This window comes from Lolium rigidum, chromosome 6 (genome assembly GCF_022539505.1).
Source record: "Lolium rigidum isolate FL_2022 chromosome 6, APGP_CSIRO_Lrig_0.1, whole genome shotgun sequence".
Classification (NCBI taxonomy): domain Eukaryota; kingdom Viridiplantae; phylum Streptophyta; class Magnoliopsida; order Poales; family Poaceae; genus Lolium; species Lolium rigidum.
In genome coordinates, this window is record NC_061513.1 from 73,807,939 (window position 1) to 73,828,207 (window position 20,269).

Sequence of the window (20,269 nt, forward strand, 5' to 3'; positions counted from 1 at the left end):
ATGTGCATCCTTGAGAAGTTGGACCTGATGAGTTCTGGGAAGACAGAAAGTATGACAACAAACTACATTTGACACCCAAGATGACCAAAACTCGAATTGTTTTATTGATAACCAGAAGATCCCGGTACAGATCATAAGATAGTATTGTTACAGACCAAAAACATAACAGAACAAAACAACAGTTGCATCCTCTGTGCACTTCAAAAGTGTAGGGATACGCAACACAACAAGCTTCGTACGTTGCTTCTCTCTTCTCAGCTACAACGGAAGCAGGGGGAGGTTATTCGGGCACTGTGGATCGTAATAAATCCTTATTATTGCCGAGCATTAGCATCCAGCGAACTCCATCGCCATTGCATCTTCTCTTCATGGAACAGGGCTAGCAGTGATGCCCCAGATCTCCTTTGCGTACTGGGCAATGGTACGGTCGCTGCTGAACTTGCCACTTCCAGCTGTGTTCAGGATAGACATCTTGATCCATCTCTTCTTGTCCCTGTCAATTGCCATGGAAACATGAGTTAACAATCAACACGATGCATCTCAAATTCAAAGTATCGACTCAAACGTAAAGATATTTTGTTGGTATCCTTACTTGTAGGCTTCATCGACACGGGCCTGTGCATCAATGTAGCTTGGGAAGTCATAGCCAACAAGGAAGTAATCACCACGCCCAAATCCAGAGTTCCCTTCGAGGGAATCCAAGAGAGGAGTATAGTCATAGGTACCAAAAGCACCACTCCTGACGAACTGCTTGGCTTCTTCAAAGCGTGGGTCTGGTTTGAACTGTTTATAGTGTTGACAAAGAAGTTAATAATAGGCCATCTGACAGTGAGAATAATATCAATGAAACAACAATGCTACAAATTTGATTTAGCTTTTTACAGGCCAGCCAACTCAATATTGTCTGCATGACTCATTATCTATGGGAGAAGATCTTACCAGGCCATTTTCTCTTTCCTTCCTCAGACCAGCAACCTGATCTGCTTTGGCACCGAAAAGGAAGAAGTTGTCTTGTCCAACTTCTTCTCTGATTTCAACATTGGCTCCATCAAGAGTTCCAATGATAACGCAGCCATTCAGTGAGAACTTCATGTTACTTGTTCCACTTGCTTCCATGCCTGCAGTACTAATATGCTGCGACAGTTCACTGCCAGGAATGAGCACTTCAGCCACCGAGACATTGTAATTTGGAATGAACACCACCTGGAAGGAACAAGAACCTCGTTTTAAATTTACAAAAATTACAAGTGCATGTATATTTAGTATTTTGCTAATGTGTACTACACAAGAATTATATATATTTTTTACGAATGACAACATAGAATGGTGTCTGAGAATGAATTGCCAAATAAGCTGTGGATGTGATAGCATGCTGAAAAAATTGATACCTTCAGATATTTGTTAACGTCAGGATCATTGTTCACCACAGCGCCAACATCGGTTACCAATTTCACTATTCTTTTAGCGTTGGTGTATGTTGCAAATGCCTTCCCTCCTACCATGACAGTGCGTGGTGTAACCTTCTGCTTCTCTTCTGCGCTCATTTCCTAACATGATAGATAGGCCTATTTCAGATCCGTAATACAGAGTATTTTCCATGTAATGAAAATAGCGAAGCTGTAAGAATAGGGGCAGTCCGAGAAAGAAGTCAAACCTTTAATTTCTTGTATCTGTACACAGCTCCCAAGATGTTCATCAGCTGTCTTTTGTATTCATGGATGCGCTTAATTTGTATATCGAAAAGGCTGTTTGGGTCAATTGTAACACCTGTCACATCCAACACATGCTTGGCTAGGCGCTTCTTGCTGGCCAACTTGGCTGCTGCCCACTCAGCGTGAAGTTTTTCATCATCTGCGAACTGTTAAAAATTCTCAGTTATATTGTGATTGTGTGATTGGTAATAACATAAATGCAAGATTAGAAGCATGCACACATACTTTCCGAAGTCCGGTAAGAAGATCAAGGTTGCTAGTCCACTGGTCTGTTTTTAGCCATTTCGTGACTATTTCACTCAACTCAGGGTTGCAGAAACGGAGCCATCTACGGGGTGTAATTCCGTTGGTTTTGTTCTGGAATTTGTTGGGCCAAATAGACAGATAATCTGCGAACAGCTCTTCCTTCAAAATGTTGCTGTGTAACTCGGCCACTCCATTCACCTGTCAGAATAATTTAGTGCACTGCATTACGGTCTACCTCATATGATATGGGAAGACAAATAGAAGCTGTGACTCACAGAAGGTACAGAGTAGAGAACTAAAGCACACATAAATACATTTCAATGAAAATTCTTAGCAAGTTATCATAGAGAAACAAGTCCAAAAATGGGATTCAAAATGATTAAGATATCGTGATTTGCAGAATAGATAAATATACGCAATCATGGTCCAGTAGGAGGATACTCTGTTAAATAGATAACAATACTGTTTATGTGCTTACTGTGTCTTTATTATCTTTAATGAGGCAATGGAAATCAACAATAGAACATAATAACCAAAGACGGTGTGAATATCAACTTAAAAAGTTTATGCCATTGATAAATATGAATTTGCACAAACTTAAAAGCTATCTTATGTACTCCCTCCGATAAAAAATAAGCGTCAGGCCTTTACTTCAATGTTCCGACAATTATTATGGATCGTAGGGAGTAGTAAAGATGATCAAGCTAGTACTCGTTAAGCTTGTGAAGCTGTGAGGTAACAGGTTGTAGAACATGATAATGAAATAACAAGCTGTAGAACATGACAAAGAACAAAGGTAAATAAATTGCATGTACCGTGTGTGCAGCCACTACACACAAATTCGCCATCCGCACCACTGGCTTCTGGGGAGAGTTATCTAACACACTCATCGAATCGAGCTTTCCCTCCATATCCTTCCGGGTGGAGATCACCAGTTCTCTGAACTGAAAGCCAATGCCACAACTTTGTCATTTTGTGCCCTAACTGTGGTGTCCCCAAATAGTAAGTGTGGCATGACACTTACCCGCTTGTCAATTTCCTCAATAATTTCCATTTGTCGTGGAAGCAATTTCCTCATTACAGCTTGTGACCATTTCTCAAGAGCTTCAGGAAGAACTGTATGATTGGTGTAAGCAACCGTTCTGGACCGTGAGAAAGATTTGTTAATAAGTACACTTGTAAAAGTAATAAAGGAAAGCTAAATACTGATGGAAAATATCAGGAAAGATATCAAACTAATATGAATCACTTGTACAAAATGAATCTCACTTGTTTGTGACATCCCAAGCTTCATCCCAACCAAGTCCCTCCTCATCCATAAGAATCCTCATTAGCTCAGGGATGGCTAGAGTTGGGTGAGTGTCATTCATTTGAACAGCAACTTTGGAGGGGAACTCACTCCACTTCCCTGAAGCTCTGTCAGGTTTCCTTTCTTTAAATCTGAAAATAATATCCTGGGAAAAAATCGTAGTCAGTATTGCCTGTCAACATTCATCGCGGAGATTAATCAAGATACTGAGAAAAGACGAAATAAAACCACGTTGTAACTGCATGAAAGATGGAAATGGTAATTAAATGTGCAGTGACTGAAATATTGGTCATGATTATGATAGTAACCATAATACATCCCTTAATAAAACTCAATCGAGCACTTTTGTTATGCAAGATGGTGAAATTTCATACAGCACGCAACAATACAAGAGAATGCAACATACTGTTTTGGAAGTATCTCAAACATCATTTCTCAAACAAACAAAAGCACAAGCTGGCGAGAGAAGCAGCTTCCTTTTGCAATAACCATTCCTCCAAGTGAAACCAACTACTACTAATTAAGTACCTGAAGTGATGCGCTGCACAGGAAAAACTGCTGCTTTAATCTCAGAAGCTTTCCCTCTTCTGTAGCATCACCAGGATAGAGAACAGCACAGATCTACAAGATGTACAATATATTTTTAAGTCAAATTAGCTAGTTCATGAAGGACGGAATTGAAAAGAAAGATATAATAACTCAGTTTAGGATTTCATATAACCTGTTGTGCCCTCGAATGAAGTTGAGCAGCTGACTCATACTGGCCATCATTGAATTGAAATAAGTTGAAGTCCTCAGCACTAGCTTTTGCATCCCAAAGACGAAGACTGATGGCATTTTTAGTCTTGTACCCAGGAATTGGCACATCATAGGCTAAAGCATTCAGAACTTCTCCTCCAACCGCTTTCCGCCTATCGGATGATAAAGAAAACAAATATAGTGATTAAAGAGATACAACCAATATTTTCTCTACAATAGAACTTGATCTTTATATGCTTACTTTCCATCTGGTGAAATCTCAACGTGGCCAAAGAATCTGACTGGGTATACAATGTCATGCCTGACAATCTCCCATGGGCTGAACTTCTGAAAATATTAAGGAGCAAAGCTATTATCGAGATCTAAATAAAAAAGATCATGGCGAATGTTGTGCACATTTAGAAATGGTACCTCAAGCCAATCTTCAGCGACTTCTTCCTGGCCTTCCTTGGTAATGCGCTGCTTGAACAGGCCATAGCGGTAACGGAGGCCATAGCCCCAAGCAGGCAAATTCAATGTTGCCATTGAATCCAAAAAGCAGGCTGCAAGCCTACCCAAGCCACCATTTCCGAGAGCCATATCTCTCTCCTGAGATCAACAATAATTCACACCATCAATTTCTGGTAAAAAAAAATTACTGTAAAACATTCTGGTAAAAGAGGCTCCAGACATTTCAACCAAAGGTCTATTCAGGTGCCATGAACCCCTAATTCAGCTTCTTGGTGACAGATCTAGGTTCCTATAGAGTGGAGGTGTCTAAAGGAGGAGAAAATATGCCCAACATTGTAGATCCTGAAGATCTGCTCGTGATAGTATAGTAAACGACTGATTTCAGTTCTTGTTTACCAACGCCTCTAGATTATGGGGTATAGTACAGCATTAAACAAGATGAAGTTAAGGTTTCAGATCTAATATAGTGCAGTGGCTTCGTGGTGGTATAGTGCACCTTCTAATCATTTTTTGTTCCATTTAATAGTGGATCAAATCAAGGCCACCCAACCAGATACCTGAACCGGTTCTACAGACGCCAAACAAACTTACTTCGATTAGACAATATTATAAAAAATGTCCCAGTCAAACAAAGCACTAATTAAATAATGTCACTACCAAGAGTAGGAAGTACTCCTGCGTATAATTAAACAAAGGACACTCCAATTTAGGATGAGAGGCACTTGGGTAGGAGGAGGCTCACCTGTCCGGCGAGCGCCTCGAGCTCGTAGCCGAACTTCTTGACGGCCTCGGCGTATGCGCCGGTGATGTTGAGGTTGCCGACGGCGTTGGTGAGCGCGCGGCCCTGCAGGTACTCCATGGACAGGTAGTAGGTCTGCTTGGGATCCGTCTTGTGGAAATGCAGGTACGTGTCGTTCCATCTCTGCAACGCGCCAAGGAAATAAATTAGAGCATAGATCACACCACGGCAGGAGACGCGAGAAGCAGGTGATCTTATGGGTCGGCTCGAGACGGACCTGGAGGAGGTGGTCGCGGACGCTCTCGGCGGTGGCGAAGTATGCCGGCTCCGGGCCGAAGGTGAGCGGCGAGAAGTGGGGGCTGTACTGCGCGTGGAAGGAGATGTTGCCGGCGATGGCGGCGGGGTCCTCCGCCGCGGGGCTGGCCGCCGGCTTGACCTTGTCCGCCGCGCTCATGGCGGTGTGGTGGGGAATTCGCTGGGCGAGAGCGTGTGGGGGAGGTGGTGATAAGGCTTCTTCGGAGTTCGCGCACCGAATGAGGACGGTGAGAACTCTGGGAACCGCGGGCGCCTTTTGTAATGGACGCGAGCGGACAGCGAGGGATCCGATAAATTGGGTGAGACCAACGATTTTTGGAAAAACTCGGAGAAGTTTAGTGGTAGAGGACCAAAAGCAGGAGAAAATGAAAGGCGCGTCCGTTATTTTCTGAGCTCCCCTCTGATTGTTTCTTCTCCTCCTTGTTTTACAAAATTGTTTTTTGTCGAATGATCTTTTTTTTTACAACTCATACCTAAAGATACATAAGTTGTCTACAATGATTATTATGAAATAAAGTCTAAAAACACAGAAACTTTTCGAGATTAAAGTTATTTTTTCTTCTAAAACGTAATCTTATATTTTTCTGAAAGTAACTGTAAAAATATGACAAAGATGTTAACTATAAATGCTGTAATTTATAAATGCTACTATAATTTTCTGAAATACAGCTAGCTTCTTCTATTCCTAGTTTTATTTCCATTAAAAGCTTAATATACCAACCACTTTGGTCTAGCGTTTCACTCGGGTTATATGTAGCCCCTTTTTTGAAAAAAAAATGGAAAATGAAATTTCAAAGTTAAAAAATAGAAAAATCTTTACCAACATACAAAGTATCAGACTGAAATTTCTTATGTTTTAGGCTATAACAAATGACAAAAGTATGGATCTGAAGTTGTGAAGAGTGAAAAATTTGAGACATTCAAAATCTGTGAGATTTTGTCATTTTCGTGTGTACAAGGTGTTTCGGCTTGAGATTTAACACATCGATAGAATAAATCATTATGAACATCTAGAATTTTTGTCAGAATTTTTTGAAACTTTAAGCTACATTTGTTCCGCTAGGTCAACAGAAAACTGAAGTCCACACTATGCGGCGGTACGTGCATGATGTGGAGCTGGTACATCGGGTCGGAGGAGGGAGCCGGAGACGGGAGGAAGCAGGGCCTGGAGGGTACACGTGTCACGTGGGCCTTTTCTGCCACCGTCACTGGGTGCTACCCTGGTAAATCAGGAAAGATGGATCGGTCCAGCCATTTCCAGATTGGGCAGGAGTGCCACTGGCTCTTTCTTGTCAGCTTTTCTGTTAAAGTATGATATCCTGTGCTATCCTCCACCGTGCCGAACTCAGGCGGCTGTCTCCTGTAGCAATGCCGCCAGATCTGATGAGCATCCATCTCCCGTTTTCGTTAATTACCTGCGGCGGCCGCTTGGCACATCATGTTCTCGTCGTGTGAATGAGACGATGCACGAAGTAATTCTGTGGACGTGGCTTTGGTAGATCCGAAGCAAAGATCCCGTGAAATATCCCGTGAACTTTTTGGGAGAGAGTTCGACCGAGACCGAGAGAGCGCGACGTTACTGGCCTGGCTCGTTTCGTTAAGCTCGTGCGGGTCTGCGGGAGGAGGTGGGGAAGACGACGGGGACCTGAAAATGCGTGCCTTGCGGGGTGTCACGTCTCGTTTTGTAGCGAGCTACGTGCTGGTCGTTCACTGAGCTGTCACGGACACAGGAGGCGGTACGAGTTTGGTGACGCACGCACGACAAAAGTGGCTTAGGATCATGTGCGTTCCGTTCATTCACCCTGCCATCACCAAAATGAATGGCCATGCGTCTCTCATGGAGTGTCTAGTTCTTGTGTTCATCGAGAGAGATGGTACAAAGATTTCTCATCTAGTTTTTCTCTCAGTAGCCGTTAACACCGCCGCCGCCGGCCACGTTGGTGGCGCCCATCTCGGCGACGGCAGAGGGCAAAGGAGGCGTGCAACTGCTATGCGTCGGTGCAGAGATGCACGGCAACGGGTGCGCGCCACTGGCGGAGCTTAGTTGGGGCCGAACCGGGCCACGGCCCGCCCAGGTTTTTTGCCAAAAAACATTTTACTAGTACCATCACAGGCCCAGCCCACCAGAAATCTCTCATGTACTATGTACGTTATGTTACCAGGTCGCAGGGAACCTGCTGGAGGTCCCATCAGCCGTGGCCGTGGTATCTAAAAAAATTGATCCCGCATCTAATTTTCCTATCTAGGTTCTTCTCTCTCTTTCCCCAAAATTTCTGGTTAGCAATTTATCAATTTTGTACTGGCATGGATCGCATATTGAATTGTTCGAAAAAAACGTGTTTTCAGTTTCGCAAATTGCAACAGTCATGGAAAAGTCACTCAGAGAAAAATAAATTTTGTCTTCAAAAGAAAAAGAAACGAAAGAAGTGAAACTGTAACCACAAAATGATCATTATCCTTGCCTGAAGTAGAACAGTAGTAACATGTAATTCTATCTCGACATTTCTAAAGGGGCGACGCAAATGAACGTTTTGGTCCGTTTGCGTTTCCGTGGACAAAAAACCATCTCCAGCGGCTTGACTAAAATGATTACACCGTCCTTTCGGACACAAACGCGGCCCAAATTTGCTCCATGTCTTCGTGTCCGTTTTAACCTGCTTAGCCCCTCTCTCTTATTTAGTGAATGTAGGCACATATGATGGCCACTCCTGGACACACACAAAATATCTTTTCTCTCTACTACCTAATTAATGCATGGCAGGGCCATTACGGAGTAAAAAATATGTCTCACAACATGTGACCAATTTTCGTGTCTGTGCCCGACGTAAATAGATACAAATCATGTCCAAAATACGTCGAGCCGCTAAAGATGCACTTAGCAATTTGATAGCACGAAGGATTTTGTTTTGTTAGCCCGCTCTCCTGTTTTGCAAATTTCAACAGCCATGGGTACAACTATATTTTTAGTAATAGTTAATGTCTGAGGTATGGTTTGGAACCCAAAAAAAATCTCTTTTAGCCTGGCCCGCCCATAAATTTCTTTCAAGCTCCGCCACTGGTGCGCGCATGGTGGTTTGTGGAGGTGAAGAACACAGGTGGCGGCTTCGGGCGATGGCAGAGAGGACAGAGTGATGCCCTCGGCGATGCAAGAGCGTTGTTGCCGTGGGCGGCGGGCGGGGGCGACAACAGACCCATCCTAGGACCGATCTACGCTAGCTGGTCGCGAACATTGCGTGCACTGTTGGCTCAGCCTGAATAAAGGTGGTTTGGCCCTGCTGGTCTTCTTAGACTAAGTTGATGATATGCTAGATGTCAACCTCCCCGATTTGCCCACTGATGAGTCCGGGCTTCATGTATTGCACATGGTACCACTGGATATTAAAATTGGAATCGATCCGGTCGTGCGTGATGTGTGTGCCCTTATCTTTAGCCAATGAGGATTTTTGAGGGCGTGGCATGAAGCTTCACTTTATTGTTGGTACCATGGGACATGTTTAAGTATAGATTCACGTGATATCAACTGGGATGGAGAAAGTTATAGTTGCTATGATTGGAGGATTTGAAGTTATGGTCGAGAGGTGTATTGGTTGCGATGATGACTATGCTACACCATCTCTTCCTGAGTGTCGGGTGTTTCGTTACTTGCAGCATCGGCCTTTTGGAAAGAGGGGGTGGCAACACAGGAGGATTACATTCTTGGTGGTGCTCCTCGAGTACCGTACCGGATCAATATTTCAAGGGAATATCGAGTCACGATTTTCAGGGTGAAAATCCAAGGTCTGGCCTTCATTGTTAATGGCGCCGTCGAAGGCATTGTTTTGTGAACTCGAACTATCTCCCATGTGAAAACCCAAAAGGTCTTCGATCGGACGACGACAAAGGAGGGAGGCCGAGGAAAGAAGGGCGGCGGCCGAGGAGAAGAAGGCCAAGATTGAGGAGAGGAGGATGGCGTCCAAGGAGATGGCCAAGAGTATTGAGAAAGAGCAAAGGATCTGTTGCGGTCAGAAACCCACCGGCGAGCAGCGACGGGCAACACAGCAGAGCCGGGAGGCTCCCAGGACTGCGGCTGGCCCTGGTCCCTCGAGCGACGGCCCGCAAAGCCTCGGCACGCACGTCCGATGCTGGTGCAAGGGCGTGCCACCCGACCTATACCCGGTCGGGAAGGTGATGGATTTGCTTCGCTTAGTTTCCTCGCATGGCATACACATAAACATTAAATACGAGCCTCGATCGGCTCTCGAGTTGTCTCCGTGAATCGGCTCAAGGAGCCGATCCACCCATGATTCGTATGAGGTATACGATCACATGGTGGTCCTGCTTGATCAATATAAAGCTAAAACGACCTACGATGATTTAGGGTTTTCACCACATAATCGGAACATCCTACGCGTGATTGAGCCTCGGCGGCCACGCACGGTGATAATAAACCGACCCTAGACAAGGCCTAAAAACCAACATGAAGTTGATCCCGGAACATCTCATCTAGGGCTAGCAAACTACACCCTACGTGCTACCTGGATCCTTCAACCCGTTTGCAAGGCCTAACTATGCAGATATTAAACTAATCCTTGAAGAACAAGGAGCAATCATAACGGATCGGATCTACTAAATAATGATCAAGCGAGGTGCCGCCCTTACACCTAAGATAGGTGTAAGGGCGGCTAGACGTCTAAGGGTTGCATGGGCGAAAGCATGTGATACGATAAAACAATGCTAACCCTAACACATCTATGATAACTACGTTGCTCGCCATCAACAAGGCTTCAGCACGAGCAACGCATGAACAACGAAAAAACGTGTACTGCCTAGATCGCAAGATGCGATCTAGGCAGCATGATGCTTACCCGGAAGAAACCCTCGAAACAAGGGGTTGGCGATGCGCCTAGATTGGTTTGTGATGAACGTGATTGTTGTTTTTCTCAATAACCCTAGATACATATTTATAGTCCGTAGACTTTCCAACGTGGGAATAATCCCAACCGTGCACGAGCCAAATTCTAACTAACCGACACGTATCCTACTATATTTACAGATACACGGGCAAACTAGCCCAAACTTTGTATACAAGGCCGATTCATGTATTTCTTCCGCGTATATCCTTCAAGCCCATCTTAATCGCGGCCCACCTCTGATCCGGTCAAATTCTGGTGATAACACATGCCCCCCCTGGTTTTGGAAATGATAATTCCAAAATCACTCTGTTTTTTCTTCGTAGGGTCACGTCGTGGCAGAGTAGAACTGCTGCAGTATCCCTCATCATGATGCCTTGCCTTCTCAACTTCTCCGCGTGACCTGGCAAATTTTTTTTTTCTTTGGGCACCACTTCCTCAGAAACTGCTGTGGCATTGAATCTCCACCATATCCCTTTTATTTAACCGCATCGAGCAGTTTGCTTCTTCATCCCCTCCTCATCCTCTGTTCCTCTGTAGTACTCGAAAAACCCTTCTTCCACCATGGACTCCTCCTCCTCTTCCTCCTCCGGTCTTTCCTACCGGTCTTCTTCCTCCCGCGAGCCGACGCCGGAGGACATACGCGCCCCGGAGCGATGGGACGAGGCGGACTGGGACTTCTCCGTCTGGTCAGAGGATGACGAATCCCTGACCGATGGGGAGGACAACCTTCATTTCCTCATTGATGGGGATTCGGAGGAGGAGGACGACGACAATGTTCTCTGGGGCGAAGACATCTCTTCCGATGAGGAGGATGAGGAAGTGGAGGAGGACACCTCCTCCGACGAGTACCCGCTGATGAAACGCTTCCGCGCCGGGTCGGATGATGATGACGACGATGATGATGATGAGGAGGAGTACGGGGCCCCTGCCGAAGGTTACGGCAGCAGTGACGAGGAGCCCGCCGGCAGCAGCGCCGACGGCAGCCACGACAGCACCGACGAGGGCAACAACGGCCCTTAGACCAGGACTAGTAGCACAGGACTAGTATGATCGTAGTAGTAGTGCATTAGGCATCGGATGATCCTTTTGAGAGCCATCGGCTCTTTCTTGTAAAGCCGTTCCTTTGAATCAATAAGAACTGTTCTTCCAATTTGACTCTCCATTTATCCAATTTCAAGTCTTCCATTTGCCGCACCAAGAACCGATAGCAACGTATCGGACTTTTCGCCTCAAACGCCCATGAAGCCAGACTCAAATACCAATTTAGACAGATCATCCAAGCACTCCTCAAATTCGGACCGTAATATCTCGACCATAATACTTTGCAACCCTAAAGCCGATGGTCGTTCATCGGCTGTTTTGAAAATCCGGTCTCCTTCATCTCCTTGCAGACAACGGGACGGTCCGGACCACCGTAGATGATGACGGCTCCCCTTTCGATTCCTCCCAACAGCTCCGGTGGTCCTCTTTTGCAAAATCCCACCACCTTTGAAGAAGGTTGTGATGCAGAGCCAGCCGATGACACCTAAATCGGCTTCAAAAAGCAGAGTGTCTACTAGGTCAGCTGCCCCCCGAGCCTCAGTCAAGGCGAGAACAGTGGTGAGGAAAGTAGCTGCCAAGAAGACTCTGAAGCGCCAAAGCCCTACTCCATCTCAAGAAGGCTCGCACGTAAGCTTCACCCATGCTTTGACTGATTTCATCCATCCTTCTAGACTTTTGCAACATACTTGTATTTCTTCTACAGACCCCCCTTAAGGAAACTCTAGTGAAGACACACAGTCCAGTTGAAGGGACTCGAGCTCGGGCAATTCTGAGACAACCACCACGCAGAGCCAGCCAGACTTGCCACCGTCGGCTTCCAAGAAAAGGTCAGCCCCCGAACATGCCGTTTCCCAAACTCTCATCAAAGCGGGGCAGGGCAGCCTACGCACGGAGAGCCGATGTATCAAGAGAGCTCGCAAGGAACCGCAAGCCTCTCCATTAAACCAGGAGATATCAAATGTAACTCCGTCCTCTCCTCGGCTCATTTTGCATGTTGACCCCTTGTCGTTCTCATCGGCTAACCTCTCCCTTTGCAGACTGATGACACCTCCAATGGGGAAGTCGAGAAGGTACCCATGCCATCCGCCACTCTGGCCCTAGCAACTTCTACGAGTGTAGTTGAGAAGGTGGCCAACTTGGCCAAACCAACAGCAGAAACACCAGAGCCGATCACCTCTTTTTCCGTTGAAAGCCGATATTGCAGACAAAATGCCAACGACTTAATGAGCAAAAGGCTGCCTTGTACGCCAAAACTGACACATCTGACAGCACTGCTGAACTGGCGACCTTGCGCAAAGGGTTGGAGGTCCTCGCGAGAGAAAGTTCGGGCACCAAAACAGTTCATTGAAGCTAAGGAAGCTCTCATCGTTCACTCCCTCGAGGAAGCGAAGGCCTCAAAGCTGAACCGAAGACCGACTTGGCCGAAATCCGCGCCTTGAACACGCAGCTGGTAGATCCCGTAATTTGTACTAGAGTCGATGGTCGTGCATCGGCTTTACTTGTATGTTGTTGTCTTCGCATATTTTCTCAAGTCGATGTCTGTGCATCGGCTGTGACTTGCGTGTACATTTTTTTTACTGGCCGATTTTTCTATCGGCCCCCAATATTTCACTGCACATGTATCGCACATGTTCATCTGATTAGGTGCCCCCCGAGCCGAATCTGTCAGGTAACTGCAGATATCGGCTCTGTAGTTAGCCAAGGCACTGTACTTGAACGTCGGCTCCGTCAGGACCAATGTTGACTTCTTCCAGCTCATTAGCCGACGTAAACCCGTTGCCCGTTAGATCGACGTTGAACACAGGTGAACGTATGGTGAGGATAATTTTGGCCGATTGCTCGGAATCGGCCTCCATGTTGATTGAATCGCTCAATGAAGGTTTACATCTTGGTCTTGCTTTACTATAACCACGTGACATGCTTGAGACAAGATTATCCCTTTCTATTTTTTGGGGCCGATCACAAGGATCGGCCTTGCCACGTACGTCCATAGATTTTGCTCTTGTTACTCGGTCAGGCCGGTGGATAAGACCAGCCTCACCCCGTCCTTCGTCACATCGATGCGCTCGCAGTCGTCCAAAGTGATGCCTGAGAGTGGCTCTTGGCCTGTCGTCTCCCAAACGTTCATGCCAGCCGTTGAAATCTCGGCTGAGTCATCTGCTTGGACGACCTCTACTTCATCTCCATCCCACTGTATTAAACATTGGTGCATCGTGGATGGAATGCAACGGCTTGGCGTGGATCCAATCTCTCCCTAGCGAGGACGAGCATAGGTGCTCTTGCTATCGACAATAAAGAACGTCATAGGGATGGTTTTTCTTCCTATGGTCGGATCCACGTTCGGAACACCTTGTGCTTCGGATGCTTGGCCGTTGAAATCGCTCGGTGTAACGTTGGTCTTGATCGGATCCGAGCTAGAGCGTCCCAACCGACGTAGCATGGAGTATGGCATAATGTTGATCTGCCGCTCCGGTATCCACCGGCATCTTGTTGACAGGCTGCCCATTGATATAACCTCGCAAGTACGGGGCCTTCGAGTGTCCGTAGCTTCTTTCTCGTGGCTTCTCAAAGATAATCGGCCGCGGGCCGCAGTCAAGTTGTGCCACAGGTGCTTCGTCTAATCCTGGAGCACTAAACTCCGCCGGCAGGATGAACACCATGTTTGTGCCAGCCGATGTCTCATCATCGGCTTTCCTTTGTCTGGGGCGCCACTCTTTCTTTTGTGGCCGACCTTCTTCGTCCAGAGTTCGCTGAATTTTCGCGGCCAGATCAGGCCGCGCCTTCCTTAACGTGTGCAGGTATAACCTTTCGGCTTCCTCCAAACCACGTAGTCGCTGAATCCTACGCTTTTGGGAACGGTTGAGTCCATCAGGGCACCACCTTGGCCGGTGGTACTTATCTTCTTCTTCTTCATCATCGTCTTCTAACTCCTCGAGATCTTCCACCCGAGAGGACTCAGCGTGCTTGTTCCGAGGCGGGAGAGGCCCTAGACGTTTGAACACGGACACGTCACTCGCATCCTTCTTCTTCCGTCTACATTCACGGCGGTTGCCGATTGTAGGCAATCGGCTCATTCCTGAATCCCAGCAGTGTCTGAAGAAGGGACAGTCCCAGTGCTTATCCACGTCGTCTTGCTCTCTTGACTTTTCCTTGGCGTGGCGCTCATATCTCTCCTCGTCGCGATCATGCCGACGATGTCTCCTGGCGTCCTCGCTAGCCGGACGATCTCTTTCATCATCGTTGTCGTATCGTCGGCGTTTGTCGTATTGACTCACGTATTTGTTGAGGAGGTGATCAGAGAGAGGTCGCTGATATCTCACATTCTTCACTTCTCCCTCCGTGATGTAGCGCTTGCCATCGTGCCGGAGCCGATCGCGTGGAACGGCTTCCTCTTTGTCCTTGTTATGAGAGCAGCTGCCCTCGTCTCTGTCCTTACCAGGGTGGTGCACCGGTCCTACCATGTTGATGTTGAACGAGAAACCCGGTCGGCACCTCCCGGGGTAAGTGCACTCCACCATGTGAACGGCGGGGAAAGGGTGTGTGTCGACTTTCATGGCGTGCTCGGCTGAAAATTAGACGCCCTTGTTCTATCGCCATTTGGATCTGCCGACGCCACACCCTGCAGTCGTTGGTGATATGGGTGAACGTGTTATGCCACTTGCAGTATGGCTTTCCGTTCAGCTCCTGCGCCGTGGGGATTTTGTGGCCTTCGGGTACCTTTAGCTGCTTCTCCTTAAGTAGGAGGTCGAAAATTTGCTCAGCCTTGGTCACGTCGAAGTCAAACCCTCTTGGAGGACCTTGTGGCTTAACCCATTTGCAGGACACGGGGCTTGCCCTTCGAGTCCATTCAGCCACTGCTACCACTTGATCTCCCGCAGAGCCTTCATCTTCATCTGCCTCAACCAGGACCACCGCACGCTTGAATTTATCCTGGTACACCTCTGGGTGGCGCTGTTCGTATAACGACAGCTTCTGCACCATATGCGCCAGTGAAGGGTAGTCTGCTTGGGAGGCCACATCCTTGATCGGTGATGCGAGACCCACCACCGCCAACTCGACTGCTTCTTTTTCAGTCACACGATCCGAATAGCATCGGTTCCTAACGGTCTCGAAGCGCTAGATGTATTCGACACCTGTTTCTCCGCGCTTCGTCGTACTTGTGCTAGATCGGCAATGCCAGCCTCGGAAGCCTCCGAGTGATACTCGCATGTGGAACCGTTCTTCCAACTGCTTCCAAGTCCGGATTGAGTCCGGTGGCAGCGATGTGTACCACCCGAAAGCCGATCCGGTGAGGGATCGTGCGAAGAACCTCACACGTAGCTCATCCGATGCCGAGATCGTGCCCAGCTGTGCCAAATATCGGCTCACATGCTCGATTGAGCTGGAGCCATATGATCCACTAAACTTGGAGAATTCAGGGAGCCGATATTTGGGTGGTAGTGGGATCAAATCGTACTCGTTGGGGTACGGCTTGGAATAGCCGATTGCCCTCCTTTTCGGCACCATGCCGAACTGGTCTCCAAGATTGTACTCGATCCGATCCGCGGTGCTGGCTGCAGGAGTCGAACTACGAAGATTCGGCCGGAGTGGCATACTTAGCCAGCCACGCTTGCTTCTCAAGCTCGAGCCAACTGCAGGAGTTGAGCTCGGAGGTTCGTCGGAGTGGCATACTTAGCTAGCCACGTACGCTTCTCAAGATCCGTTCCCGAAGTTCCTCCTCGCTGTTCCGGAAGTCCCTGCTGTTGCGGTCCGGTTCGTGAGTGCCCGATTCATTGCGGTCCGGCACGTATGTGCACGTGTACCCGTGAGGGATCTCCTTAGGCGCCTCATACAAGAACTGGTAATCACTAGGGTCACCACCGATCTTGTAGACGACGAATGCCGGTGAACTCGGCACTTCTGGTGCTGCCAACGCGAACGGCAGCGGTGGTCGGGACTGGAGTGGTATCTCACCTTGGTGAGTCCCTAGAGCAGGTCCTGACGGAGAGTGCTGATGCCTCATGATTTCTTGGATCACCCGAAGGGCGACACGCTCCAAAGTGTTCACCAGGCTCTCGGAATGGCGGTGCAGCGAATGAGCCACCATGAAATTAATCTCCCGACGCGGAGACTCGGTGCGTTCTTCTTAAGGGGCGGACAGGTCCACTCCATCGAGCGCGCCTTCAGGTGAGAACCCTTTCCACCTGATGCCGTGTGAGCGGGTTCTCTGGAAAGAGCCGATGAGGTCGGCTTCGAGGATAGCTTTGACCTCGTCATACTTCTTCTTGAGCTCCTCAGTCAGGTCTTCGTACGTGAATGGAGTACCTTCCGCCATCTCAGATGTAGATGGCGATGCAGTTGATGTCGAAGACTGTCCCACCGGGCGTGCCAGAATGTGTTGCGGTCAGAAACCCACCGGCGAGCAGCGACGGGCAACACGATAGAGCCGGGAGGCTCCCAGGACTGCGGCTGGCCCTGGTCCCTCGAGCGACGGCCCGCAAAGCCTCGGCACGCACGTCCGATGCTCGGTGCAAGGGCGTGCCACCTGACCTATACCGGTCGGGAAGGTGATGGATTTGCTTCGCTTAGTTTCCTGCATGGCATACACGTAAACATTAAATACGAGCCTCGATCGGCTCTCGGAGTTGTCTCGTGAATCGGCTCAAGGAGCCGATCCACCCATGATTCGTATGAGGTATACGATCACATGGTGGTCCTGCTTGATCAATATAAAGCTAAAACAACCTACGACGATTTAGGGTTTTCACCACATAATCGGAACATCCTACGCGTGATTGAGCCTGGCAGCCACGCACGGTGATAATAAACCGACCCTAGACAAGGCCTAAAAACCAACATGAAGTTGATCCTCGGAACATCTCATCTAGGGCTAGCAAACTACACCCTACGTGCTACTGGATCTTTCAACCCGTTTGCAAGGCCTAACTATGCAGATATTAAACTAATCCTTGAAGAACAAGGAGCAATCATAACGGATCGGATCTACTAAATAATGATCAAGCGAGGTGCCGCCCTTACACCTAAGATAGGTGTAAGGGCGGCTAGACGTCTAAGGGTTGCATGGGCGAAAGCATGTGATACGATAAAACAATGCTAACCCTAACACATCTATGATAACTACGTTGCTCGCTATCAACAAGGCTTCAGCACGAGCAACGCATGAACAGCGAATAAACGTGTACTGCCTAGATCGCAAGATGCGATCTAGGCAGCATGATGCTTACCCGGAAGAAACCCTCGAAACAAGGGGTTGGCGATGCGCCTAGATTGGTTTGTGATGAACGTGATTGTTGTTTTTCTCAATAACCCTAGATACATATTTATAGTCCGTAGACTTTCCAACGTGGGAATAATCCCAACCGTGCACGAGCCAAATTCTAACTAACCGACACGTATCCTACTATATTTACAGATACACGGGAAAACTAGCCCAAACTTTGTATACAAGGCCGATTCATGTATTTCTTCCGCGTATATCCTTCAAGCCCATCTTAATCGCGGCCCACCTCTGATCCGGTCAAATTCTGGTGATAACAGGATCATGTTCATAGATCCAAGTGTTCTAGATGAGAAGGGTCGAGCTTATCTAGAGCTTTGGCGTGATCAAATCTTGGCGTCGAGAGGCTACATCCCAAACAATGGTGGCAATGGTGGCATTTGCGAGATAACATTGATGCTCTTTTGATTCTGGTGGTGTTCTAGTGTTCATGCACCGATGGTGAACGTGTACTTTGTCCTTACACTAAAGCTCAACTTGGTTTGGATTGCTAAATCTTTTCTCTCCACTTGGTATAGCCAGTTTTTAGCAATCCATTATACGAAGACTATTGGAGATGCTCTTAGAGGCATCTCTTTTGGAAAACCTCTTTTGTACTTTTGGTGTTGTCTTCGGTGGTGGTTTGAGTGTTGTTGTTGCGAGTGTTTCATCATCCCGACGGGGTCTTTGTTTTTTCTTCTCTTTTTTAGTGTTGCTTCCCACATGTGCGTTCTTAATGTCTTTGAACATCTTGTTGGTGCATAAGCAAGATGTAGTTGGTATCTTTGCGATATTAATATACTCCTTTTTATCGGAAAATGTCACATAATGCATAATGCATGTAAATTTTTAAATAGAAATAATTTTACACTTATACTGGACAGTTTGTATCCAAACAAGTCATCATGCCACCAGTCTCTTTCCTACTGAATGTAGAAATAATTTCACAAACTAACTACACTTGGCGAACAAAGAAATTAGCCAAAGACCCACACAACACCACCAAAGCTTTACCTCTTACTCTAGTTCCACCTCCACCAGCTCCTACATTCTAGGTGCCAAACTCATCTACGACAGGCCTAGCTAGTGGAAAATTTGGGCAATGTGGACATGGGTGGAATTGATACCTTTTTTTTTGGAGGAAGAAGTGCGAAATGAAATAAACCTAATTCCATTCGACAAAGCCCCAACCCGATGGATTCACCGAGATGTTCTTTAAGAAACGTTTGGAGACCATAATAGTTGACGTCATGAGTGCCATCCAAAAAATCAACAATCTTCAAGTGGGTCACCTTCAATGGATAAAATCCGCCAACATTGTTCTTTTCTTAAAAATGGAGGGGCTAAAGATATTTGTGACTATAGACCTATTAGCTTGATTCATGCCTTCACCAAAATCATATCCAAGGCGATCACCCATAGTCTTGCTCCCCCATGAACGAGCTTGTCTCCAATTCTCAAAGTGCATTCATCAAGAGCAAAATTCCCACCCTTCTATTCAAACTCGATATCCGCAAATCTTTTGACTTAGTGAGATGGAAATTTATCTTCGATCTCCTCAAGCAGCATGGGTTCCTGCCATTGTTTTCGTGATTTTTTTTTGAAGCTGTACAGTGAGTTTCCTCACTGCATATATTTTTATTGATTTTTGGTATAAAGAAAGAATACAAAGTGCTGGAGAGTAGCACTAAAAAAATTGTTTTCGTGATTGGATCGCCGCTTTTCATATTACTTATTCCTTAAGAGTGTTGTTGAATGGCCAGGTGCCAATTAAGCATTGACGGGGGCTAAGACAAGGAGCCCCCTTTCCGCTTCCGTGTGTCCTTGCTCTCATCCCTTAAAGCAAATCCTCGAATAAGCAACTCAACACGAGCTATTCCACAAGATTATAGGGTGCGAAACGGTGATGAGAACATCCCTTTATGATGACGATGCGACTATTTTTGTTCACCCAACTGAAGAAGACATTCAAAACCTATCATCAATTCTTACTATGTTTGGTGAAGTTACCGGTCTTGCAATAAATTTTCAAAAGAGCATGGTGGTTCCCATTAGATGTCATGACATTGATCTTAACGAGGTTCTCAATGGTTTGCTGGTGATACATGGAACCTTCCCCATCAAATATTTAGGCCTTCTGCTTTCGGTGTGGAAACTAAAGAGGGTGGACTTTCAACCGCTTGAAGATAAATTTGTTGGAAAGCTTGTCACTTGGGATGGAAAAAAACATTATCATGGCCGCCCCGCCGGGGGGGGGGGTTATTTAGTCCGTCCTCACAACACAACCAATCTTTTATCTCATTCCCATCGCCATCCCCCGGGTTGCTTTGCAAGCATGAAGAAAATCGAGTGTGCTTTCTTGTGGGAGGGCACACGAGGAATCGGTGGCGAAAAATGCAAGATCAATTGGGAGGTGGTATATAGGCCTAAACAAAGGCTTATGGATCCTTCATCTTTAAAATTTGCTTGTGCTCTCCGTCTTCGGTGGTGATGGTTATAATGACGTGACACCGAGAGGCTTTGGGTGGGGATGGGTAACCCTTGTGATGC

At 47.0% G+C, this 20,269-nt stretch overlaps 1 protein-coding gene across 1 annotated transcript; it reads right to left on the reverse strand.

Annotated features, from left to right (window-relative positions):
* Positions 1-81: 81 nt before the first annotated feature.
* Positions 82-5,684, reverse strand: LOC124658806 (alpha-glucan phosphorylase, H isozyme). Its single transcript, XM_047196825.1, has 15 exons — positions 5,493-5,684; positions 5,219-5,398; positions 4,438-4,614; positions 4,268-4,353; positions 3,989-4,178; positions 3,796-3,888; positions 3,228-3,412; positions 2,983-3,100; positions 2,774-2,902; positions 1,938-2,156; positions 1,655-1,858; positions 1,389-1,547; positions 940-1,203; positions 593-783; positions 82-493 (listed from the first exon to the last, which is right to left on the reverse strand). The coding sequence occupies exons 1-15, from the start codon at positions 5,667-5,669 to the stop codon at positions 367-369; spliced, it is 2,499 nt and encodes an 832-aa protein (XP_047052781.1). The 5' UTR covers positions 5,670-5,684; the 3' UTR covers positions 82-366.
* Between the last annotated feature and the right edge of the window lie 14,585 nt (positions 5,685-20,269).

Excerpts from the sequence above, each read along its gene's own strand:
- LOC124658806 (XM_047196825.1), bottom strand. The coding sequence starts at position 5,669 with ATGAGCGCGGCGGACAAGGTCAAGCCGGCGGCCAGCCCCGCGGCGGAG. Across the intron at positions 3,889-3,988 it reads TTCATTCGAGGGCACAACAG|ATCTGTGCTGTTCTCTATCC; the intron begins GTTATATGAAAT and ends TACATCTTGTAG. Across the intron at positions 3,101-3,227 it reads GCTTGGGATGTCACAAACAA|AACGGTTGCTTACACCAATC; the intron begins GTGAGATTCATT and ends CTCACGGTCCAG.